Consider the following 25,328-nt stretch of genomic DNA (forward strand, 5'->3'; position numbering starts at 1 on the left):
ACACGGGGCCGAAAGGCCACCGGTTCCCACTTTGACTTTTCGATGCCGTTTTTTCTCAATAAAGGAATTTTTTTTTGAATTTTTTCTTTATTTTTATGGGGATCTATTGTCAGAATAAAAAAAGTGACACTCGGTGTTTGCGTACTTTGATTCCCGCCTCCCCTCACCGACGCTCCGCCCATCATCGGATTTAATGAGATTTTCATAGAAAAAAATGATCTCCAAGTGGCGCGCCAAAACACCACGCCGCACTTGCAAAGCGATGGGCGGAGCGTCGGTGGGGGGGAGGCGTGAATCAAAGTACNCANACACCGAGTCTCACTTTTTTATTCCGACAATACTTGTATTTTTGCACAAAATAAAGCAATAAAATTTTTCACCGCACACCACCTTTAAAACTTTTTTTCGAAAAATTGATTTTTCCCAATTTCAGACAATAACCCAAACGAGCCGCTGCTGCATCCGAACCAATTATCAATTGATAGACGTCGTTGAGGCGTATGGGATAGACGCGTCACACAGTGTTGCATTCGCAGTTGTACACAGTGCGAGATGGTTTATCATGAGAAGGAGTGAGTTTTTCTGAAAGAAAAGGGGCGGAGTCTGGAGATTTATTTTTGTTAGAAAAATTGTATATTTGATCAGTGTTTTGCGATTTTTATGATTTTGATCTGAGAATTCGGTTTTTTGGTGTTAAATCGCAAGAAATCGGGTGTTTTATGCTGAAAAAACGATTTTTCAATTATCGGCGATGTAGATTTACGGTAAACAGGACGCACCTAGCGTTATAGCGGAGTGTCGTACTGAAAGCGGGAAACCGTAAATTTCATAAATTTCGAAGATTTTCCGTATTTTTAAGTGATTTTTCAGGGTTTGAGATGAAAAAATCAAAATTTCAGACTAAAATCAATACACATTAAGGAATTTCCCCCCAATTTTCAGCATAAACATTTGCACAAAATGCACCCCCATCGACGCAACAACGACGGCCAGCGAATTGCTGTCCCGAGAAGTCAGCCTTCATCAATTTGCAATTTGCTCGACGTGCATTCTGAATGATCACATGAACAATGGACACGGATTCATTCGAATGCAACCGTTGAGAATTGAAATGCAGCGAGAGGAGAATGCGCGACGCATTGTCGCAGAACAAGAGAAATTGGCTCAAGTTCAGGTATCGATTTTTGCTGAAAATCGTGAAATTTGACAAAAAAATTTGAAAAAAACGCGCCGCAAGGTTGCAAAAGGGGCGGAGCTTTGTTTCTAGAGGAAATGCGCTTGAAAAGGGGCGATTTTAGCGGCGGAAATGGCATTTTCAGACATTTTAAATTAAGATTTGAGAAGTTGTGTTTGCTATTTTCAGCTTAAAGATTACAAAAATAAATTTATCGTATTTTTTAGTTTTTTTGTGCAATTTTTCTGAAAAAATTCTGAAAAAAAAACACTTTTTGTATAAGAAAAATTTCAAAATTTCAAAAATAGGAGAAAATAGAAAAGCGCGCCGCAAGGTTGCAAAAATAAGGCGGAGCTTTGTTTTTTGAGAAAAAAATTTAAAAAACGACTATTTGAACGGCAAAATTAGCCATTTTAGGCATTTTCAGACATTCTAAGCCCCAATTTTCCCATTTTTTCAGTTGCGATTCCGTGAGCAACTCGAGCAAACGATGGCGAAATGGCTGGAATTTGGCGGGAATCACGAAGCCAATATGAACCTGTTCCGTGCCGCCCAAACGAGTTTTCAGCAGAAAGTGCTCTATGAAAAGTTTTCGGAGGAAATTTCGAAAAAATCGGCACACATTGAGAAGCTACTCGGCCATATTCAAGAATGGAATCGAGACATGGAGCCACGTGGCAACGCGGCGATGGAGGAGGCGGAGCCTAATGTGGGCGGAGCTAATCAGCATCCGGAAATTCGACAATTCCGCCCGGCGACACCACTCAACAACCAGGACGACATGGTCTACTATTTTGAGCGATAGAAGCATTATATAATTTTTTTTTGACTCCGCCCATTTTTATATTTTGTACCCCCCCCCCCCTGCCGAGAATTTTAATCAAAAATAAATTACTAGAGAATCCAATTTATTTACACATAAATTATGAGAAAATGCACGAAAAACAAGTGAATTCGAGATCGGCTAAGACACAGAAGAAAGAGTTACAAGTTTTTGGCTTAAAGGGGGAAAATAAATTAGGGGGAAATTTGAATTTATTTTTTCAAAAAATCCCAAGTTCTCAAAGACCATTGATACTGGGACCGTTTGCCTTGCATTGCACATTTTTCTTGTTGGAATCACTCCAAATATTGAGTGCCGCCTTGTAGGCGTCGGCCTTTTTGCACCATTCCCGTTGGCATGAGCGGTACTCGGCGACGCTGGTTGGGCGAGCGCAATTTTCTGGAAAAACGGAAAATTTTTGATAAAAATGAGTTGTTTTATTGAAAAATTTTGGTCTAGAACAGTGCACGTTCGCTCCATTGAAAACAGACGTTTCTGCATTGGAGCGAATTTGCACTATTTTCTAAAACCTAGCCTTGCTTATACTCATTTTGAAGCTCGTAACTTGCTGAGCTCAAAAATACAAATTTTATCAATTTTGAGCAAGTTTGAAGAAAGTTACAGGTGTTTTTGCATTGGAGCGCATTTGATTTGTACTTCAAATCTAGCCTTGTTTATACTCATTTTGATGCTGATAACTTGTTGAGTTCGAAATTAGCAGTTTCATCAATTTTGAGTTAGCTACAAGAGAGTCATAAGTGTTTTGCATTGGAGCGCATTTGCACTATTTTCTGAAACCTTGTTTATACTCATTTTGAAGCTGGTAATTTGCTGAGTTCGAAAATAAGAATTTTGTTGATTTCGAGCAAGCTAGAAGAGAGTTATGAGTGTTTTTGCATCATTTTTTATCAGTGCTCAATGGAGCGTACTTGCCAATAACAAAAGCGAATTCTTACCATGTACAACGACCCGAGCTCTCATGAGAATAACCCCGTTTCTCGTGCACTCATAGGTTCCCGCATCTTCGACGTCAACATTCAGAATCACCAATTCTCCTTGGCTCGTTGCCACGTGGCGTTGGCTCTCTTCTAAGTCCCGCCCATCTTTTTGCCACGTTCCACCTCGCGCGCCTTGAATTTTGAAACCGTCGCCGAGATAGACGTCTTTGACCTGGAAAAAAAAGAATTTCAATTTTCAAGGGTTTTTCGCCCACCTGTAATTTCTCTACTGCACTACACTCGGGACTAATTCTGCCGGCCCATGAGCTTGAAATCCATCCGACTGATTTCTCATTCGTTTTCGTTTTTAGAGCGCATTTCGAGTTGACAGCATTCCAGCTACAGTATGGGTCCATTGAACAAAGAGCACAAGATGGAAGTTCCTGGCAGCGGGCGACCTGGAAATGGATTGAAAACATGAAACTTGAATTTGGCTTGTCAAGAGCTTCAAAATGAGTATACTCATGCCGTGGAAATAACCAGGTTTGAACGAGTTACGAGCGGTTTTGCATTGGAGCGCACTTGCAGTGCTTTTTGAAATATAGCCTTGTTTACACTTATTTGAAAGCTGGAAACTTGCTGAGTTGGAAAAATGTAAAATCGTATATTTTGAGAAAGTTTTACATGTGATTTTGCATTAGAGCGCGTTTGCACTATTTTTTCAAATATGGCCTTGTTTATACTCATTTTGAAGCAGGTAGTTTGCTGAGTTCAAAAAATTGGTTATTTCGTGAGATTTTGTCAAGTTTGGAGGAAGTTACGGGTGATTTTGCATTGGAGCGCATTTGCCCTCGTTTTCGAAACCTAGCCTTCTTACTCATTTTGAAGCTGGAAACTTTCCGAGTTCGAAAATAGCATTTTCATAAGTTTCGAGTGTGTTTCGAGAAAGTTACAGACGAATTTGCATTGGAGCGAGTTTGCACTGTATTTCCAAAACCAAGCCTTGTTAATACTCATTTTGAAGTTTTTGACGAGTCAAGCTCAATGATGAAAGCTTCATAAATTTTGAGCAAGTTTCGAGAAAGTTACAGACGAATTTGCATTGGAGCGCATTTGCACTACTATTTTCAATCTAGCCTTGTTTATACTCATTTTGAAGCTAATAACTTGCTGAATTCAAAAATACAATTCTAATCAGTTTTCAGAATGTTTTAAGAAAGTTAGGAGCGTTTTTATATTGGACTAGTCGTGTTTATATTCATTTTGAAGCTATAAAAAATCTCACCGAAAACTGATGTACACCTGCTTTCGACGTGGCGAAGAAGAACTCTCCAGGCAGCAATGCAACATCGTTGATTCTGAATCCTGACGTCTTCAGAGTCTGCGTCTCTATTAAATTCCATTTCCACTCGTTTCCCTCTTTCCAATGCGAAATTTTCCACATTTTCTGTTGAGACGAATCGAATGCAAATATCACATTTTGATTATTCAGTTGATCGACAAGAATTTGTGTGTAGACGTGGTCCCGAAGTGGAAGAATCGGAGTACCCCCTGAGATTGAATCGGATACCAGGAGATGAGTTTTGGCGAAGTGGAGGTCAGTGTCAGAGATGGAGTGCGAGTTTGAGGAACACTGAAAAACTGATTTTTGAAAAATTCTCAATAGAGCGCGCTTGCTTACCGTTCCTGGACGATGCGCTGGAATCTCATCGGCTGTCACTGCAAACTGTCCATTCGCGGTTTCCTCCATCAATAGACCGGTGTCAAGGAGCTAAAAAATTCGTTTTTTGACATTTTTCGAATTCCCGCCAAGACTTACGTGATTAATTGAAGACAACTGGAACATGCAAATAGCTGACGATGTGAATGCGGTCTCTGATGTACTGAATGTCGCGTAGAAGAAGGTTTCACCGTGCTTGTCGACTCGTTTAACGGATTCTGAAAATTTTGGAATATTGGAGTTTTGCTTGTTGAGAGCTTCAAAATGAGTATAATCATGCCTATGTTTGGTGAAATTTTAGTTTGGCATGAAAATGCGCTCTATTGCAAAAACTTCCATAACTTGCTTCATTCTAGTCCAAACAGATTGAAACATATCGCAATCGATACCTTGTGATTAGGGCTTCAAAATGAGTATAATCATGACTATGATTAGAAAATTCAAGTAAACTCGCTCTAATGCAAAAACGATCATAACTCATTCAGTATTTGTCCAAATTTGATGAAATTTAGAAATCTGTGTTAAGCACATTGAGAGCTTCGAAATGAATACGATTTTAGATAGATTTTCCAAATTTTGCGGTGGAGCGCGTTTCCAAACTCAAAGTTTACCAAATTTAGGCTTGATTATACTTATTTTAAAGCTCTCGATGAGTCAAACTCAAAAATTGTGTTTCCAAACTTTTTAAACTTAAATTTTGTGATAAAAACTCACGAATATGATCGAAATAAAACGGGAAATTTGCAGAGACTGAGCAATTGAGTCTAGCCTTCACAAAACTTGTCCAAACTTGTCTCAACACATTTCTTCCTCCAATATCCTTCTTACAAACGCGTGCCACTCGAGAATGTATGATTCGTTCGCCAAACGAATTATCATGAGCAATCTCTCGGAAGAAGAATAGCACATGTTGTCCAACGTCAAATGAGCCAACGAACTGGGGCTCATTGAGCCATTTGTTATCCGAGTAGATCGTACGAATCGATGCATGCAGTTGTTTTCCGTTTTTGGTTAGTGGCGGGCGGTAGATCAAATGATTCTCCCCTCCCATTCCAGTTCGGATTCCCGAGTAGACGGATGACGCGTCTGAAATTTAAAGTTGCGGTTTTTTGGTTTGATGGTGGGATTCGGCTTGTTGTGAGCTTTAAAATGAGTTTATATGCATGCGGTTTGGACAGATTCTAAGAAAGTTATAGGTGTTTTTGAATTAGAGCGCATTTTCATCCCAATTTCAAAGCTCACCAGGTATAATAGTGATTAGGCTCATTATTTCAAAGCTCTAATCACGATGTGTCGATTGCGCTGTTTCAATCAGTTTGGACCAAAATGAAGCGAGTTATGACATTTTTTCCATTAGAGCTCATTTTCACCAAAACTCAAAATTTTCCAAACCTAGTCATGATTAAGCTTTTCTAAAAGCTCTAATCAAGACAAAACAATTCATCAAAGTTTCATACGTTTTGGTCCAGAAAAAGGCAAGATACGGCAGTTTTGCAATAGAGCGAATTTGCAGTTTAAACTCAAAGTTTACCAAATATAGTCATCATTAGGCTCATTTTGAAGCTTTAATCACGCTGTGTCGTATTAGCTATGTTTCAATCAGTTTGAACCAAAATGAAGCGAGTTATAGCAACTTTTGCATTAGAGCGCGTTTTCCTTCCAAACTCAGAAGTTGCTCAATACATGTATGATTAGGTTCGTTTTGAAGCGCTTAACACGCTGGGTCGATTTAACTATGTTTCAATCAGTTTGGAGAAAAATGAAGCGAGTTATGACAGTTTTTGCCTTAGAGCGCATTTTCATCCTAAACTTAAAGTTCACCAAATACAGGCGTGATTAGGCTCGTTTTGAAGCTCTCAACGCGTAAATTCAAATAATTACAAACCTTCTGGATTCCCGTTGTCCACAACCACAGCAGTGGAATTGAATGTCGGATCAACTACACAAATCCCGATTTCCGTTCTTGGCTCTTGTTGGTCTTGCAACGAAATCGAATCCAAAACTCGAATCTCTGGTCGCATTCCAACCGAAGAGCACACATAAATCGAGTCCTTATTATTGGTAAACGCCAAAAATCTTGTGGAGGGCCTGCATAATTTCTCATCACTTGCCGTCGAACAACACTCTGATTCTTCCGTCTCGCTTAGAATCAATTGTTTCTTCGAGAACACATTCTCTCCCGTATCGTTGATATTATAAGCCCATAGACGGAAGATGGCGCCTTCGGAGCCGGCAAAAAGTGCGCCGTCTTTAGTGTTGATGAGTAGCTCGCGGAATTCGCCGATTGTTCGATCCGAGAATGTGTTGTCTGGAAAAAAAAAAGTTTTTGAAACCTCAATTTATTAAATTGGCCCGTTAATAGCTTAAAAATGAGTATAAACAAGCTATGGTTTTAAGGAGGGGTGTAATTGCGCTCTAATGATAAAACTCGAAGCTAGCAGTGTGTAGCCATTTTGAAGTTCTTTTAATTTGCGACCGATTACTTTGACTTTTATTCCTCTAGCGTCAAAACTAGAAAAGTTACGACTTGATTTGTGTTAGAGCGCATTTACATCAAAAATCCAACTTTTTTCAAATTTAGCCATGTTTATACTCATTAAAAAGGGTTTTTCATACTAAATTGAATGGTGTAATTTTTATAGCCCTAACTCTTCAAGTAAACTAGTTAAGAGCTGATTTGTGTTAGAGCGCATTTACATCAAAAATCAAACTTTATCAAATTTAGCCATATTTACATTCATTAAAAGGGAAATTTTATGGCAGATTGAATGGTATATTTTTCATAGCTCTAGTTGCTCAACTAAATGAGTTATGACCTGATTTGAGTTGGAGCGCACTTTCTCATGAAAACTCACAACTGTCAAAACCAGGGCTTGTTTATACTTGTTCTGACCGTCTCCACAAGCTAAATTCAAAATTTTCAATCTTAGAATTTTTCAGAACCTTCTAGAAACGTTATACTAAAGTTTTGACTTTTCAATTTTCATCTTCATTCCCACAACTTTAAAGGTACATAAACATATATCGCCGTTCGTGTGATGTCGGCAAATATAGTTAGACACACATATCATTTGTACTTAACCCCTCGGCTTATGCGAAAAGTAAATATTTAATAGTAATTTCTGGCAAACGCGCTCTGATGAATTATTTTTGAAAATTGAATTTTAACAAAGGTTACTCACCAGCACTGATCAATCCCCAGGAGCATCTCGTCAGGACGAGTAGCAATATCCAGGCTTTCATGTTTTGCTTGGCGCCAAATTTGAATTTTTAATGTTTCTGAAAAAACAAAGAACATTGAAAGCAGAGGTGTATTTGAGCGGGAAATTTGAAATTCTGAGAACGATTCTGAATTTCAGATTTCGAATTTTTTATAATCCCAAAAAAGCAAAGAAAATCGAAAAAGAACAGCAAAACTGGACGATGGGTTATGTGTATGTGTGCAGAATGTATACAACGAAGGCCACCCAAAGAGGGAGAGAGAGTGAGAGAGACGCAGAGGAAGGGGGACCTCTTTCTCTGCGTCTCTCCTCCTGGCACACTCTCTGGGGGGTTGTAGAAGAGTAGTAAGGGTATTCAGAATCTATTGTCACTGACAGCTGCTGTCCCTCTCTCTCTCTCTCTCTCTCTCTCTCTCTCTCTCTCCCCGTGTAATTGTATTTTATGTCCCTTCGGTCCCTTTTCTTCTTCGCTTTCTTCGGCCTTATTCTTCTTTTGTGGGATTGACATATGGATTTTGGGGATTCTGGTGTCCTGTCCACTTGAGAAGGTGCTAATTAGCTGGAGATAAATACAGGGTGACAGGTGGGAGATGGATAGGCTATGTGAATTGTTTTTTTTTTCCTGAAAGGCGAATTTCATTTTCTGTACGATGACCTAGAAAAAAATTTGGGAGAAATCAATACCGGATAAGAGAGACACAATAAAAAACATCCTTGCAATATGCATTTTTTAGCATATCATTATTAAGACGCCTACGAAACCATTTTAAACTTTTTTCAAAATTTTTGAAATTTTTAGAGAGATTACTAAACAGGAATAGATCTTCATTTTTAAAGTTGACAACTTTGGTGAAAAATTAGGTCTTGGAAAGATATGAAACGTGGAAGGCGCGCCATGATACAAGCGGCTACGGCGCCTAGGGTACCCTCGCTTCCACGAAGCATGTATGTCTTGAACCATTTTTCACTAAAAAGTTGCTAACTAACAAAATGGAGCTCGAAAATAGAGCTTTATTTTTGCAGTTGACAACGTTTTCGACAAACCAGGTACTGGGATGATATGCCACGTGGAAGTAGGTTTTAGTTGGCGCGCTTCGCTAGAGCGGCGGTGTCGCCGCACTTCTACATGGCATATCTTTCTTGAACCAGTTTTAACTAAAAAGTTGTTCACTAACAAAATGAAGCTGCAAATTATAGCTTTATTCTGATAGTTGACAAGATGTTCGTAAAATTGGATCCTAGCGAGATGCGCCACGTTAAGAATGTGTGTTCTTTGGTGCAGCAGGAGCGGCGGCGGCGCAGAGAGATACCCACACTTCCACGTGGCACATCTTTCTTAGACCAACGTTTACGAAGAAGTTGTCAATTAATAAAATGAAGCTCTAGTTTTGTTGTGCATACTCTGAAATTTTCAGTTGATGTTAAGAAATTTGTGGACTAATTTATAGATTTCCAATCTTACAAGGGAAGTGTTTTCAGAGGGGCGTTGAGAATTTGCTCAAAATTTGTACAAAGGTACTTTCGAACACGCTGAATACGATTTCAGCAATATCTCGGTCATAACCCTAATAGGAACCAAAATATGGGCTCTCAAAGTGTTTTCAGTACTAAATTTTGACCAAAAACGTGCATTTTTCGAGCTTTAAAACTCGTTTTCCAGGACTTTTTCAAGCGGGACACTCTTTTTTGATCATTTCTCTATCATCTGAAATAGTTTTTGAACAATTAAAAAAAATTTTTTTTCGATTTTTTTTTGAAAAAAATCATCATGGGGTACCCCACACTTTAAATGTGATTTTTCGAGAAATTTTTTTGAAAGTGCAAAAAAGTCTTTCAAACATTCAGAAATGATAGAAACATCATTTTCACAATATTTGACAGCTCGATTTTGTATGTGAGCCCTGATAATTCCCTAAATCTGTTAATTGCAAGAAATTTGAAAAACTGTAATTTCTCAAATATTGCTCGAAATCACACGGAATACACAGAAATATATGAAGATCATTTGGGTGATTGATGTAGTGGTGTTCCACTCAAAAAAGAGCAAGACGGAGCAATTCCGAGAGTCGAAAGTTTTGCTTTTGGGCGATAATAGGACAAGTCGAAAAAAACAATATTTCAAAATTTCTTCAAAATTTCAAACGCCTTCTTTTTCACTTTGAAAACGTCGGGAATTCATGAAATAAGTATAATTTGTTATTCAGGGGACCAAAATGAATATCGAAAATTTGTCTCGAAAAAAACAAAAAAAAGATTCACCACAGTGGGGTTCGAACCACCATAGTCTCTCCTAATGAGTCTCCCTCTTACCACAACACCACACAACCGATGTTTTTCCCTGGCGCGGAGGGCGTATAGGAGAGGGGCGTAGTGAAGAGAAGGAGAGGGCGAAATCGACCGAAAAATTTCAGACGAAGATTTTCAGCTTGTTGATGATACTATGACCTAGATTTTTTTGTCATCGTGTTGCGGATAATTCAAACTATCAGTACTGAAATTTTTAGCAAATTCTCAACGCCCCTCTGAAAACACTTCCCTTGTTAGATCACTTGAATTTCTTGCATTTTTTTTGAGTTAGACAGTTTTCCGAATTTGCACTCCTAATTTTTTTCTTCCCACAGTTTCTCCTTTTTTCTGTTTTTGAAATTCCCGCTAAAAAGAAAACTTGAAAACCAGCAAGCGCGCCCCACCGCACACTGGTCTCGATGCGATCTCCTACGTAACGTTAGGTGGTTGCCATTTAGGCTAAGTGTAAGTTCGGATAATTTCATAAAATCTTTCCTTTTTCTATTCAAGATTTTTGATTTCGAAATGCTGACTACTCTTTTGACTATTTTTTTTCTACCACTAATTTTGTCACAGAACCCCCGACTCAAAAAAGCGGCTAGAGCGCCACTGACTTAAACGCCTTTCACACCATTGGAAAATGCTGGCAACGTGGTGTAGGGGATGTGGTGGGCACCATTGAGCGCAAGGCGTTGGTTCGATCCCTCTTGTGGTTTTTTCCTTTTTCGTCTTTTTTTCTTAACGATTTAGGGATTTTTTTTCGATTTCGCAATCATACATAACACTTGAGCCATATATTATCTCTTTTTTCTCTGCGTCTCTCATCTTTCTCCAAATTCGTCCTTGATGATAATCCATATCTCATTCCGCCATATGTTTGAAATTATTTTTTTTCAAAAACACAAAAATGTTTCAGAAATGTCCTGGCAAATGTTGACAGTCCCTAACCATCAGAAAATCGTTCAATTATTGGATTATGAGTCGAGGTAAGGGAAATTACTTGGAAATTAAAAAAAAAAACATTTTCAAAATTTTTTACCCAGATGCAACATCCGACAATGCTCCAAAGACGACCGAGATGTAGTGGATTCGACGAAATTACGATTCGAAAAATTTAGAATTTCCGAAAAACTGAGTAAATGGGTTCAAGAAAAAGTGAGTTTCCAAATTTCATAGGCTTTGTAGAAATTCGCAATAGAGCGAATTTGCCAGAACTTGCCAAAAAATGTATTTCTAAGCTCCTTCAGATTAGCTGGATATGCTTTCCCAAAAATTCCCAAAATCTAATTTTCATCAAAAACAAAGCACAACAAGCCGAGTTATAGCCGTTTTTGTGGAAATTGTCAGTAGAGCGCATTTGCCAAAATACGTCTTAACAAGACTAGATTTTTTCTAACCCCCATAAGACCTTAACTTTTAACATCAGCTCGTCAAGACCTTTTAAATGAATATAAACAAGCTCGGATTCTGAAAATTTTGGCAAATCCGCTCTATCGAGAATTTTCAGAAAATCGCTTGTAACTTGGTTAGTTTTCATCTAATTTTTATGAGAAAAACATTTTCGAAATCAGCTTATCAAGACCTTTCAAATGAATACCATCAAGCTTAGTTTCTGAATTTTTTCGCAAGTTCGCTCTATTGAGAATTGTCTAAAAATTGAAATTACAGACCACAATTCGTGTGGAAATCGATTCATTTACAATTTGGTTGACTGGAAAAGAGGATTTAACGAAAATCGATCGAGGATGGAAAGGAGAACCAATTGAGGAATTGAGCGAAATTAAACATGAAAATCGATTTGAAATTTTACAAAAATTATTGCCCAGATTTTCAAGAAATGGTGTCATTGAAGCGGATACTGTGGAGATTGATGAAGTAAGTCAATTTTTTTTTGAAAATCTGGGAACTCTGACACTTTGCCATCCGATTAGAATGGATTCTATGAAAATTCTCAATGGAGCGAATTTGCGAAAATTATTTGTGCATGTTTATATTCATTTGAAAGGTTTTGACGAGCTGATTCGGATAGTTCAAGTCTTATGAAAATCAATAAAAAACTAACCAAGTTACAAGCGATTTTGTGAAAAATTCTCATTGGAGCGCACTTTCTGAAAACATCTAAATTTTATTTTCTCGTTCTCATTTTAATCGTTTTGATGAACCGATGCTAAAAATTGAGGTCTCATAGGAATTAGGAGGAAACCATGTTAAAACCTACTTTGGCAAGTGCGCTCTTTTGAGAATTTTCACAGAATCGCTTGTAACTTGCTCCGTTTTCAATAAAAACTGATTATCTTTACAGATCAATTTCGCTCCTCCAGAATCCAGCAAATTCAAATGTTCCAATCTGAAATTGCACAGTATTTCGAATCCGTTTGCCGTGGAATGGCTCAAAAAAACGACAGAAGTTTCTGGAAGTCTCAAAAAACTGGATGTCCGATGCTGGGGTCAAGATGAGCAATTGTGGCCGGAAATTGCTGGAATCAATGTTTCCGAATCACTTTTATCAGAGTTGAATACGAATTGTAACGATGAGCAATTGGAAAATTTGAAAGCGATGAATTTGAAAATTACTGCTTCAGCGGTTACGGTAGATGGAGCGATGAGGAAGTTGGAGGTGAGTTTTTGAGATTCTAAAAGCTCAAAATTTCAATTTTTGAAATTTTCAGAAATTCCTGAAATACGGCAAAAAATCGGACCGACTGGAATTGAGTATTGAGCCGCCGAGAGAATTTCAATTGGCGGGTCTATCAATTCCAAGATATTTAGAAATCAAAATGTTGAAAAAACCCGATGAGATATCATTTGTGTAAGTTTTTGATTTAAAACCTTTTTGATTCCAAAAAAAAACCAAATTAAAGCATTGTGAAGTTTAAAAAATTTTAGTTTAAAAAACATTTTTTCAGAGCAAAAATTCTTGGCGGTTTCGAAAATGTTCATGGGATTCTGGACCCTCGAAAAATCGAAATTCAATTAAATTGGGGATTTTTTCAAATAATATGTTTTGTGTATGAGGGAGAAGAGAAGCCGCAGCCATGTCGTTTGTATCCGTTTTGAATTTGTTTTTGAATTTTTATAAATTATTTTTTATCATTTTTTAAAATTTTGATTTTTGAAGTTTTAGGAAAATACTTCATTCTTGATTTATTCTCTTGAATTTTCCTAAAATTCAAATATTCAGTTATTTCTGGTTTTTCAGAAAAGAAGTTCAGAAAAGTTACAATTTTTTCACTAGAATTTTTAAAATTCCAGATTTTTCAGCATATCCAAACTTTTTGAGACTTTTCGGAATTTAAAAATTTCAGATTTCTTTTTCGAAAAATTTGAATTTTTTAGAACTTTCTGGAGTTCCTTGAAACTTCTGAATGTTTGATTTTCTGGAAACATCGAAATTTTTTTTAATTTTCAAAAATTTTGAAATTTTTGTTTTTTTTTAAAATTCCAGATATTCAGAAATTTCTTTTTTTTTCAAATTCTGCTATTCTGAATTATGGATTTTTCTAACGAATTTCAAGGATTTTCAGAATTGAAAAATTTTATTCATTTTTCGAAAAAAAAATATTTTTAAATAATAATTAAACAGTATTTCCATCTCTCAATCTTGGTTTCCAATCCATTGGGATCATAATTTTCACTGAATGAAGTCCGTTTTCTAAATCAAAATAGAATCCGTCATATTCTAAAATTTTTCCACAATTCAACGAATAACTGATTTTGAAGCTGAAAAAAAAGTTTTTTAGTGGTTTTTTGGTCTATTTCTGATCCATTTTAAACAATTTTTGATCTGTAGTATATATTTTTTCATTTTTCAAATTAAAAAAAAATTGATTTTTGTTAAAAATATTTCAAGATAGTTTCAGACAACGTTATTGATCATTTTCAGCTCAAAATTATTTTTTCAATTTTTCAGAGTTTGAAAATTCCAAAATTTCAGACTCACGAAAAATATTGTTCCCATGTGATTTCTGCTTTCATCAAACCTTTGAACAAATCATTTTTATCAAAATCCGTCGAAGAAGCCTTAAATCGAACGTCGAAGACGTTTCCAGCTTTTTGTGGTTGTTCCAGATAGTTCTGAAATTTTCGAAGTTCAAAAATGTTTTTAAATTCAATTTTTTAGGAAATTTGAAAATCCCAAAAAAAACTCAGAAATTTGAAAAATTTGAAAAACTGAACATCTGGAATTCAAACAATAAAACCCCCCACCTCCAAAGCCCTTTTGACTCCTTTCTCTGTCAATTTCTCAGAATGCAGTACTAGTCTACAGTAATCATCTCTTAAATTCTCCAATTCCTCATCTGAAATATCACATCCAACTGCAATTAGCTCCTTTGTCACATTCTTCAACTGCTCCATTGTTCCCAATCCCTTGATTACTCCATTTTCAGTCAATTTCAGAATTTCCACGTCTCCATCCAGCTTTTCCAACCATTTTATTACTTTTTGATCTCCAAGAAAAGCCGATGAAAATCGGCTACAACGGATTTTTTGAAGATTTGAAGGAACTGGGATTTTCGTTTTATCGATTTGGAAGTTTTCAGATTCCAATAGTCCGTTTTCGATAAATTCGTTGCATATATCCGAAGCGATTTGGTGGATATCTCCAGTTTCAGTTTTTTCAGATTTTCCAGATCTGAAAAGTTCAGTTATTTTGGGAATTGAGGTTTTTGAACTTCTAAAAAAACAAAATTCTAAATTTCCTGAAATTTTTTTGTAAATTGAAACTTTTTGCATTTTTTACTAGAACTGAAAATTTCTGAATTTTGGAATGAAAAAAAAAATCCTGATCCTTCGAAAAATGTGAAAATTGGATTTTGAATTTTCGAATTTCTGAAATTGCTTTTTTGAAAATTTTTAGGTTTTCGAATCTTTGAAATTCAGATTTCTCAAATGTTTTGGAATTTCTAAAAAACCCAAAATTTCCGTATTTTCGAAATTTTCTAAAATTTCAGAATTTTATGATTACTTTTGATTTTTTTTGGAATTTTTAATTCTCTGAAAATTTTTGAGATTTTGAAAATTCTTTTTAATTTCAGAAATTTTTGGAATTTCAAAACAAAAATGTGGGTTTTACAAAACTGTGAATTTTCTGGATTTCTGAAAATTCAGTATTTTCGGATTTCTCAGATTTAATTTTTTGTTAAATTTCAAAAAAATTAAACCAACCTTTCAATTTTCACTAAATTCGAATCAATATCAGACGAAATATGGGTCACAATTTCATCAAAAACGATGGAAATGAATATTTTCCCATTGTTTTCGAGTTCATGGACCGAAAATTGTCTGACTTTTGGCATTTTTTTTTAAATCGCTAAAATTAGAAAAAGGGGTTTAGAGCAATTTTGAAAAATTGGCACACCTTTTTCTCTATTGAAAAATATGATAGAGAAAATGTCAACAAAAAATGACTCACTTTTTAGTGGGTAAACAAAAAGTTTCGAAAAAAAGTGAAATTGATAAGAATAATCATCAAAAACAGAATTTTCCAACAAATTCAGAAAAATTCAAAAATCCAGAAAATGTAAATTCGAGAATTCAAAAAATCCCAGAAAACTTCAAAAATCGAAAATGCAAAAAAAAATTACTGAAAATGAAAGATTCCAAGAAGTTCGAAAATGCAACAAGTCATTAGAAAAAACTGCAACCAATAATTCGGGAGTTTAGAAGTTCCTGAAATTTCATAAATTGCAAAAATCTGATTCAGTAAGTGTTTTGCTCGAAAGCAAATTGAATTTGTTGCAAAAAGTTGGCAACTACAAAATTGAAGCTCTATTTTAGTTTGGTGTACCCATTATAATGTCTGGTGGGGCGGACAAATTTCATGATATGCATTGCCTTTCAGTGGTGTATCTAATGATGTATAAGAAGATGATGGTCAAGAGAAGAGATCGTTGGAAAACCTTGTCTCCAAAAAGGGGAAGCTCCTGAAGATTCGAAAAATGTGGTCCAGAAGTTTCTGGGACAGCCGAGTCGTGGATTCTGTTGACAGCGGATCCTCAGTCAGTCGAGACCGATCCTACGTCCTAACCCGAGAGTGTCAGCAACCTGAAATTACCCCCAATTCCCCCTAAATGTGTAAGATAAGCGGTGCAAAGGAAATAACAGTACACAAAGTATTCAAATCCAAGTTTATTAACGGAAAGGGATTTGAATAAACGGCAAAGACAACGGAATTGGGAAAAGAAAGCAAGAACAGAAAAGAAGTAAAGGTGTAGGGCTAAAACCTCCTGGGAGCTACCGGAGGAAACCTTGCTGCCTTCTAAAACTGGTGCTACTGGTGCGCGGCGCGGTCGCTGCAACGCTGTTGTTGGCGCGTATTCAAATAATATTAATATTTTTTGAGTGTACTTGTAATTAGAGAGGGGGAAAGAGATAAGAAGGGGAATGAACATGACCCGAATAAAGCGGATAATCCAGAGGGAATTTATGGGGAAAATCGGGAGACTCTGGGTTATCTCGCTTTCAGGTTGTCATTGTTCCCAGACAATGGGAAAAATTGACAACAGATTCCAAGGATTGTGGAAGAATCGGAAAACTGTTCGAAGACAATTTCTTGTTCAAGGAATGTCTATGGTCTTATACCAAAGGTACCGAGTACCTATGAATCTAAAAATCAATAAAAATTTCAGAAGATGTCATCCAAAAGATCACCGCTCTTCCAGCTGGCGTCTCCATGGAGTTCTCATTAGAGTCTGCAAAACGGGCAATCCATGGGCAAATCGAGTACATCGTGTCCATTGCTGGACCAGGAATGGACAAGATTCAGGCTCAATTCGTTTATTGCCCCTTCACAAACGATTTGAAGTCTGGAAATGTGCCAAAGTGTAATTGATTTACTGCGGAATTTCGAAATTTGAATAATGGAATAAATATTTTCGAGCATCAATTCTTTCAGTCAAATTTAAAACTTTAAACATTTTGGATCTTTTACTTCCTACTGTACAAATTCCAATTGAGAGCAAGATTGCCTGAAAATCAGGAACAATATTTTTGAAGATCCTATTCCACATAGCGTATCTCTTTTGGGTCAAATTATACAAAAAAGTTGCCAACTACAAAAATGAAACTCTAGTTTTGTTTAGTATATTCACAAGTTTTCAAGTCTGTTGGACATTTTTTCAGGTTTTTGCATCAGTAAAGGCTGGAAAAAATCTTTAAAATTTCAGTACGAAGCATGTACATTTATAGAGTGTCTGAAAATTAACTTCACAGTTACTGAATTTGCTTGAAAATTTGCAAGTGAATTGAGTGAAACTTGGGCTTCATTTTACTAGTTGACACCTTTTTCGTAAAACTTGATCTGAAAGAGATATGCCACGTGGTAGTGCTACAACGCCACCTTCGCCTCCGCGCCTGCTCCAAGCGCGCGCCAATTGAGTTCCTCTTCCATGTGGCATATCTATTTTGGTTTAAAATTTACAAACAAGTTGTCAACTACAAAAATGAAGCTCTAGTTCTGTTGAGTATATTCACAAAACTTCCAGTTTGTTGAACAATTGCTAGGTTCATCAGTAAAGACTGGAAAAAGAGCGAATCTTAGGGTAGTCGAATCACGCCAGGAAACTCTGGATTACGGTATTTAATTTTTTGAGTCTTTAAAATGTTCCCAAATCAATTTATTTTGAATAAAATGCCAACAAAAATTCAAGGTTCAACATGTGAGAAGTTTTCCACCAATAAGAACATTTTTGGTCAAATCCAGAAGAAATACAGTACGCCAAGTACCGATAAATCCAGCGCTAATATCCACAGTCAAATAAATATGTTCGCGTGACTGGAATCTCGACGAGACTAAATTGAGCGAGACTGCGATCGGGCTTTTGCCAATTACCTCGATAACGGCGGCTGAAAGTTTTCAAGATTTTCAGAAGCTCAAAAGCTTTTAGAATTTCAAGGTCTCACCTCTACCTTCGGTTTTACCATTGCACATCCAAAACTTGAATTCATCGTCAAAAAGAGTGGCGAGCTTTGTGACATCTCCTGCACCCACAACCGGTCTCATTTTTGTTAAAAATTGTTCAGCAATAGAGTTGGAATCTAATTGGCTGTCTGAAAAAAAAACTGTTTTTTTTGTTTTTTTTTTGATTCCTTACGAAAGCGGTTCAAAATTTTTAGATTTTGGTGAAATTTTGTAGGTAGACTAAACAAAACGAGAGCTTCAATTTACTAGTTGACCACTTTTCTGTAAAATTTTGTCCTGAGGAGATATGCCACGTGGAAGTGCTTCTTGGCGCCGCCGCCACCAAGCGCGCGCTAAAGGAGAAAAAAAGACCCTCTTCCACGTGGCATATCTTTTTTAGATCAAATTGTACAAAAAAGTGGTCAGCTACAAAATTGAAGCTCTAGTTTTGTTTAGTATATTCATAAGTTTTCAAGTCTGTGAACAATTTTTTGGCTTATCAGTGAAGGCTGAAAAAAGATATTTAGGTGATCAACCGACACCCAACCTAATCCCGCCAAGTGGGAAACATTGGATTACGGTATCCAATTTTTTCTGTCTTCGGGAATCCACGAAAAGTTTCAACACATTTAAAATATTCTTAAATCAATTTATTGAGTCAAAAGCAGAGATTCAAGGACATTTATAAAGTCGTCCAGCCACCAGAACATTTTTGGTCAAATCCAGAAGAAACATGGTACGCTGTCTACCCATAATCGAAATGATATCCACAACCGTTTCGATTTGTCCGTTTGCCAGGAATCTCGAAGAGACGAAGTTGATCAAAATTTTGAACATTGATGGAGCACTCATTATTTTGGCGATAGCAGCGGCTGAAAATTTTGGGGTTTTAGGATTCTTAAACTGTGAAAATTCCAAGATCTAACCTTTATCTTCGTATCCATTACAAGTGTTAAACTTGAATTCGTCGTCAAAAAGGCTGGCGAGTTTTGTGCCGTCTCTTGTATCTACAGCTGGTTGCATTATTGCCAAAAATTGCTCAACGATCGAGTTGGAATCTAATTGGCTGTCTGGAAAAAATATGTCAACTTTTGGTTCTTTACAAACGCGGTTTCAAAATTTTGGATAGTTCTGAAAATTTGCAAGTACATCAAATAAAACTAGGGCTTCATTTAATTAGTTGACAACTTTTTTGTAAAATTTGGTCCTGAAGGGATACGGCACGTGGAACCTGTAAGCGTCACCAAGCGCGCTTTCTGAGGGAGACCTATTCGACGTTTCATCAAATTGTACAAAAAAGTTCTCAACTACAAAAATGAAGCTCCAGTTTTGTTTATGATATTCTCAAATTTTCAGACAAATTAGTCATCTTTTAGCCTTTTTTGTAGTTTAAAGAAATTGGACGGCCTAGAAAAGGCTCAATGGCGATTCAACTGGCGGGACCTCAGAAGACGGTTTCTCACTTTTTGGATTTTCCAGAAAATTTCAGAGTAGACTGAACAAAACTAGAGCATTATTTTACTCGTTAACAACTTTTTTGTAAAATTTGTTCAAGAACAGATACGGCTCGTGGAACCTTTAGGCGTCGCACAAGCGCGCTCTTGAGGAGACTCTCTTCCACGTAGCATATCTCCTCTAGGTCAAACTTTACAAAAAAGTTGTCAACTACAAAAATGAAGCTTAAGAACAGAGCCACATTTTTGTAGTTAACAACTTTTCGTAAAAATAGGCCCCAAAGAGATATGCCACCTATAGTAACAGCCGCCGATCTTCCGACTAGCGAGCAAGGAAGGTGAGTCTCTTCCACGTACATCTCCGTGGAGCGTGTTTGTATAAAATATTTGTTGACTACAAAAATTAAGCTCAAGAATAGAGGTTCATTTTTGTATTTGAAAACTTTTTTGTAAAATTATGCCCTAAGGAGATATGACACCTTGAAGAGACTCTCCGTTCGCGCACGCTGACAACACGAGCGGCAGCAGCCCTGGATGTGCTCCAACTTCCACGTGGCATATCTCCTCAAGACCTGATTTTACAAAAACGTTGTCTACTACAAAAATGTAGCTCTAGTTTTGTTTTGTATATTCTGGAATTTTCAGACAAATCAGTCATATGTTAGCTTTTTTTATAATTTGAAAGTGGGCGGCCTAGAAACGGCTCAATGGCGGCTCAAGTGGGCAGGACCTAAGAAAGAGGGTTTCAAACTTTTTGGATTTTGCTGAAAATTTTAGAGTAGAATAATCAAAACTAGATTCTCATTTTTCTAATTGACAACTTTTTCGTAAAGTTCGAATCAAGCGAGATATGGCCCCTTACCTTGACAAAGTGGGATTCCTCCAGACACCAATTTCTGTGTTTTCTTGTTCAAAACAAATTCCGCTTGCATGTCCATTGCTCCCATTCCGACGATTTGTACAGTATACTTGACATTGGTATCCTGGTCGTTGACTTCCATCAAATTGATAGTGAACGGAGTTCCCTTTTTGAGTTTCAAAAGTATTTTGGTGACTTGTGCTGGAAAACTTTTGAATTGACTACCGTACTCCATCACTCTTTGAAATTTACCTTTTGTATACTTTCCTCTACATCCTTTAAACACAAATCCGTCTTCAAAAAGGCTCGAAATGATATCGTAATTCTTATCAACCGTAGCCTTCGTCATTCTCTCCAAAAAGTCGTGAACCATTTCATCAGCGTCTCCCAGTGGAGCTCTGACCTCTCTAGAGAACCCATAATCGACGGAACCCTTCTCGCCAATCCAATCCGCCACGAGCCGACGCCTTTTCGGGCAGGCCATACTAGCCTTCTCGATTTTCTGATCCTTCTTACTCAGGACAAACTCGAATTCGACATGAATCGTGGCTTTGAATCCCTCTGCAATCACCACTGTCTTAATTGAATCTCCAAGGTCTTGCACTGATTTGAATGTGTATGCCAGATGAGCTTCCGCTGGGATTTGCATAATCATCGCAACCGATTGTTCTCGATCATAGGTTGCTTTGCATCCGATGAATACGCAATCAGGTTGGAAAAGATCTAGAAGAGCTGCGGAGTCTCTGGATGTTATAGCAGCTTTAAAACGATCCAGGAATGCCTTGACTTGTTCTTCTGGAGTGCTTGCGATGAAGTTTCGGAAGAATCCCATCAAGTGTTGACAAGCTGGAATACTTCCAGAATGAAGTTGTTGGTCGTGGATGTTCAGAATGAATTCAGCGATGATTGGAGATGGTCCGAACCCAGAGACAGACACCGAGTACTTGATTTGATCGGTTCCGAGGGTGACAGCGGATTGATGAAGGGTCATGGAGAATGGAGTACCAGCTGGGAGATGGCTCAAGATTCCGACCACTTTTGCTGGAAAATTCAGTGGTTTAGAAGTTGTCAAGATTTATTAATATCTTGGCTAGATTTTCTATTGGTAAATGCATTAATACATTACTATGGATACAGTCAAACTAATCACTTTTTCAAGAAATGATTCCACTCATTCCAAATTCATGGTTTTTAAAAAAATTCCCTACCTTTATTATAATTTCCTTTGCATCCTTTGAACTCAAATCCCGGATTGAAAAGTCCACTGATCACAGCAACATCTCTCGAATCCACACTTCTCTTGATACGATCCAAAAACCTCTTGGCAACTTCCATCGGCGATTCCTGTCCAACAAATCCTTGATATCCGGATAAAATTCCAACAAATGTCTTTCTCTGACAAGCTGGAACATTTCCACATTGGAGTTGTTGGTCATGGATGTTCAGAATAAATTCAGCGATGATCGGAGATGGTCCAAATCCAGAGACAGATACCGAGTATCTGATGTGATCGGTTCCGAGGGTGACAGCGGATTGAAGGGTCATGGAGAATGGGGTACCAACTGGGAGATGGCTCAGGATTCCGACCACTTTTGCTGGAAGATTTGGGGCTTGTATACAAGGCTGTTGTTGGATAGTCATTTTGAAACTAAAATAAATTTTCCAATGTAAAATTTAATGAGGAATCGATTGGTGTAAAAATCAAAGCTGTTGCTTAACTATAAAGACACTTACGAGTGTTTTACTGTTGCATGTTTCGCGACCGTGGTCGGCGGGCCGTGGGTAGTTGGCCGTGGACTAATCAGTCCTTTTTTTAGAAATACGTTTAACGAGCTAGATCCTACTAAAACGGCATATCTAACCTATCCCGGAAGTACAACCTTGCTTGTATACAATCAAATCTTTTCCTAGGATCACAAAATTCAAATTCTAGAGAATTTTCAGGTTCTTTATAGTCTCGAGATGCTCCTACATCAACCTCAACTTTTAATTGAAGCCTTACAAGGGAAGTGTTTTCAAAAAAGCGTTGAGAATTTCTTGAAAATTTGAACAAGTATGCTATATGGCGTCCTAAACATGGTGTCATTTTTTGTTTTTCCACCCCGGCCTCCATAAGCTGAAAATTTGCGTCTGAAATTTTTAGCGTGTCTTGACCTCCTTCGCTTTGATGCACCTCCCCTGGCCGATGATGCGCATAAAGACCCGATCCATATGCGATCCTCTAGAAGTCCGTTTGACACATATCGCGAACAATGAGCTGCGATGAGTCTCATATGTGTGCGATGCGGGAGAGGCTGAACCGAGTGTTCCGAATGCGCGCGTATCCTAGATGGATTCTAGGTGGGTGGGCGATGTGTGCGATATGGGTCTGATACGGTAGGCCGACTACAACACTCCGAAATCCCTGATGCGCGCATTGTTTACCGTAAATCCACACCGGCAACTTTGTCAATTTTTTGTCAATTCGAGCCTACATTTCTGGTTTTTCGATTATTCCTTCGATGTTTTTTGTGAAAAAGAGTTATGGCAGAATAAAAAATCGCTGAATTCTTGCAGAAACATGTCTTTCACTCGTTAATTGCTATGTTTTTCGCCTAAATAGGTGATATTGAGATTTTTTGATTTCACTTTGTAATTATTGTAAAAATCGTATTTTCAGGTGGAGTAAAAGGTAAGTTGGTAAGTATACAATAATTACAAAGTTTAAATTATAAAAATTTTCAATTTTTCATGCAATTTCAAAAAAAGTGAAAGTGAGACATATTTTTTGAAATGAAAATAAAACAATTTTTAGCGAATTTTTTCCCATTTTCTTCTGTTTTTGATTTCATATCAAATTTAAATGGAAACTGCCATAAGTCTTTTTCAAAACCAAAACATTGAGTTTCGAAAAATCAGTAATATGTCGTTCAAAATATAAAAGAATATGGAATATTAAATGAAAAGTACGAAATCGGAAGACCTGAACAAAATCACATCACAATAGAACTTAACTGATACTTCTAGGAACCCCCAACCAACGTTTTAGTTCATTTCATCGAGTGCCAGCAAGCCAGGCGAGGAGATGCTTTGCGGCGGCGGTGTGCCCCATATGCCCCGTATATGCCCATACCGGCGTCCTTTCCCTGTACCCAATTCATCGGCGCGTCCTCCGTCGCCCATCCATTATGCGTATGCGCGCCCAGGACCTGTGACTAGAGTTAGGTTCAATCCCCCTGTCCTGAATATTTTTTTTTTTTTTTACTGGTCTCTCTGGAAGTCTCAAAATTTTGAATAGTTATTTTTTTGATAAAATTTTTCATTTCAATTTTAATATTTTTAGAAAAAATAATACTTTTTGACATAATTCGAAAAAAATTCTGGAAGCAACACTAGAAAGTCTTCCCTAGGCGTAGTGTTAGTCAATAATATACCCTAAACAGGTTCATTTTGCGGTTGGAAAAAAAAATGAGTGATTATGTAAATCTATGTTTTTACAAGTTTTGAGTGCTTCTAGAGATTTATCAAAGAATTACGACCCATTGAAGTTTGAAGAGGAATCGCTTTTTTCTAGAGGAATATGGGCTACGAAATCTTGCGAAAAGACTCATTTTATCGTTTCTCTACTTTCAGGCTTCATTTTAGCACATTTTAAAATTTTGCGAAAATTTGAAAAAATTCCAAAGGAGATACCACACAGCAACATTTTTTCAAAAAAAAAAAATTTTTTTTGAAAATTGAGGGAACTTTCTCAGATTATAGAACAACATATAAAAGTACGATTAATGTTGCATTCTATGCATACTTCCATTAGTTTTATATTTGATCTACCAAATTATTTGTGATCTACCCACCTAAGAAGAGCGCCCTTCTCTGGCACTCTTCTTCTTAGTTGTTTCATTGGTCAGAACCCCTCTTTCTTTGGGGCTGACAACCATTCTCGGTCTGTCCTAGTCTCTCCCAGCCTTCTCTACTTTTCCCCCTCTATTCTCGTACATCTTTAGTACCTGAATAAATCTGTATTCTATAACTACTATTCGTATTCCTTGAGCCGGCCAGAATGCCGAATCCTAAGGACGTAACAATTAACATTTGAAAAAAAAAGCTGTTATTAATCCCTTCAAAAATTAACTCCAAAAGTGAGAAATTAGCACTGAAATCACTTTCAGAGCTCATAACTTTTTTAACAGGTCCGGGGTGGAAAAACAGATTTCAGTTCTGTAATCAGCGTGTCTAAAAGTACCAATCACAAAAGTTTGAGAAAATTCTCAACGCTTTTCTGAAAACACTTCCCTTGTTAGAATTTTATTGTTAGAGTTTTTTTTCTAGATGCACTGAAATCAATCTCATTCTAAACCAGTGAAAATCTAGATGAAAACAAATCCAGAACCTAAAACCCCAGGACTACTCACCCTTATCATAATCTCCTTTGCATCCCTTGAACTCAAATCCTGGATTGAAGAGTCCACTGATCACAGCAACATCTCTCGACTCAACACTTCTCTTGATACGATCCAAGAACCTCTTGGCAACTTCCACAGGACCATCCGATCCGTAGAATGCAAATTCTGGATCATCGGGAACAAACGCCCAAGAAGCTCCAACTAGAAGAAGGAGGAGAATAGAAGACTGTTTCCACATTTCCAAAATGGAATGATTTTTTGGGGGAAAGGCTCTCTTCTTTTATAGCTGGGTCATAAATCGAATTATAGCCAAAAAATGTTTGCATGTGGGGGTGGAGCATAGGAATGGAGGGGAAAAGCGATAGGGACACGCCAGCTACTCTTTTCTTTCTCTCTCTCTCTCTCTCTTTCTCTCTCTTTTTATACTTTCTTAATCTTCGGTTCGTCCATTGACGAACCGAAAGTACTGATTTAGAATGGTATGGTCAGTCCTAAACAGCCGGCGTAATGAAAGTTAAAAAATTATCGCTTCGCTCGAAAATTCTGCCGAAATGAAAGTTATGAAATTCTT

The 25,328-nt window shown here is 37.2% G+C and overlaps 6 protein-coding genes across 6 annotated transcripts in view; 3 read left to right on the plus strand and 3 right to left on the minus strand.

Moving 5' to 3' along the window:
* CBG22136 overlaps positions 1-1,979 on the plus strand; it is a gene marked incomplete at both ends in the record, with an annotated part of 3,852 nt that extends 1,873 nt beyond the window's left edge. Inside the window, 3 exons of the mRNA XM_002638864.1 lie at positions 434-555; positions 943-1,174; positions 1,635-1,979. Coding sequence (XP_002638910.1) covers positions 434-555; positions 943-1,174; positions 1,635-1,979 — 699 coding nt within the window. The remainder of the gene's footprint in view (positions 1-433; positions 556-942; positions 1,175-1,634) is intronic.
* A 256-nt stretch (positions 1,980-2,235) lies between these two features.
* On the minus strand, positions 2,236-7,898 carry Cbr-mab-20 (the record flags this gene model as incomplete). The annotated part of the gene is made up of 9 exons (XM_002638865.1): positions 2,236-2,396; positions 2,954-3,167; positions 3,211-3,393; positions 4,221-4,568; positions 4,617-4,706; positions 4,755-4,873; positions 5,370-5,741; positions 6,541-6,963; positions 7,838-7,898. 9 exons carry the CDS (start codon positions 7,896-7,898, stop codon positions 2,236-2,238), a joined length of 1,971 nt encoding a protein of 656 aa, XP_002638911.1.
* Positions 7,899-11,080: 3,182 nt separating this feature from the next.
* On the plus strand, positions 11,081-13,219 carry CBG22138 (the record flags this gene model as incomplete). Its single annotated transcript, XM_002638866.2, has 6 exons — positions 11,081-11,148; positions 11,206-11,317; positions 11,831-12,037; positions 12,465-12,779; positions 12,832-12,971; positions 13,069-13,219. 6 exons carry the CDS (start codon positions 11,081-11,083, stop codon positions 13,217-13,219), a joined length of 993 nt encoding a protein of 330 aa, XP_002638912.2.
* Positions 13,220-13,737: 518 nt separating this feature from the next.
* On the minus strand, positions 13,738-15,459 carry CBG22139 (the record flags this gene model as incomplete). Its single annotated transcript, XM_002638867.1, has 4 exons — positions 13,738-13,882; positions 14,103-14,236; positions 14,369-14,795; positions 15,329-15,459. 4 exons carry the CDS (start codon positions 15,457-15,459, stop codon positions 13,738-13,740), a joined length of 837 nt encoding a protein of 278 aa, XP_002638913.1.
* Positions 15,460-16,658: 1,199 nt separating this feature from the next.
* Positions 16,659-17,134, plus strand: CBG22140 (the record flags this gene model as incomplete). The annotated part of the gene is made up of 3 exons (XM_002638868.1): positions 16,659-16,749; positions 16,792-16,986; positions 17,058-17,134. Coding segments are annotated over 3 exons (363 nt in total), but the record flags the coding sequence as incomplete, so codon positions are not given.
* Positions 17,135-17,813: 679 nt separating this feature from the next.
* On the minus strand, positions 17,814-24,995 carry CBG22141 (the record flags this gene model as incomplete). The annotated part of the gene is made up of 7 exons (XM_045241813.1): positions 17,814-18,007; positions 18,065-18,211; positions 18,803-18,934; positions 18,989-19,132; positions 20,379-21,416; positions 21,584-21,970; positions 24,767-24,995. 7 exons carry the CDS (start codon positions 24,993-24,995, stop codon positions 17,814-17,816), a joined length of 2,271 nt encoding a protein of 756 aa, XP_045097492.1.
* Positions 24,996-25,328: the final 333 nt, after the last annotated feature.

This window comes from Caenorhabditis briggsae (assembly GCF_000004555.2).
Source record: "Caenorhabditis briggsae complete genome, chrI, whole genome shotgun sequence".
Taxonomy (NCBI): Eukaryota; Metazoa; Nematoda; class Chromadorea; order Rhabditida; family Rhabditidae; genus Caenorhabditis; species Caenorhabditis briggsae.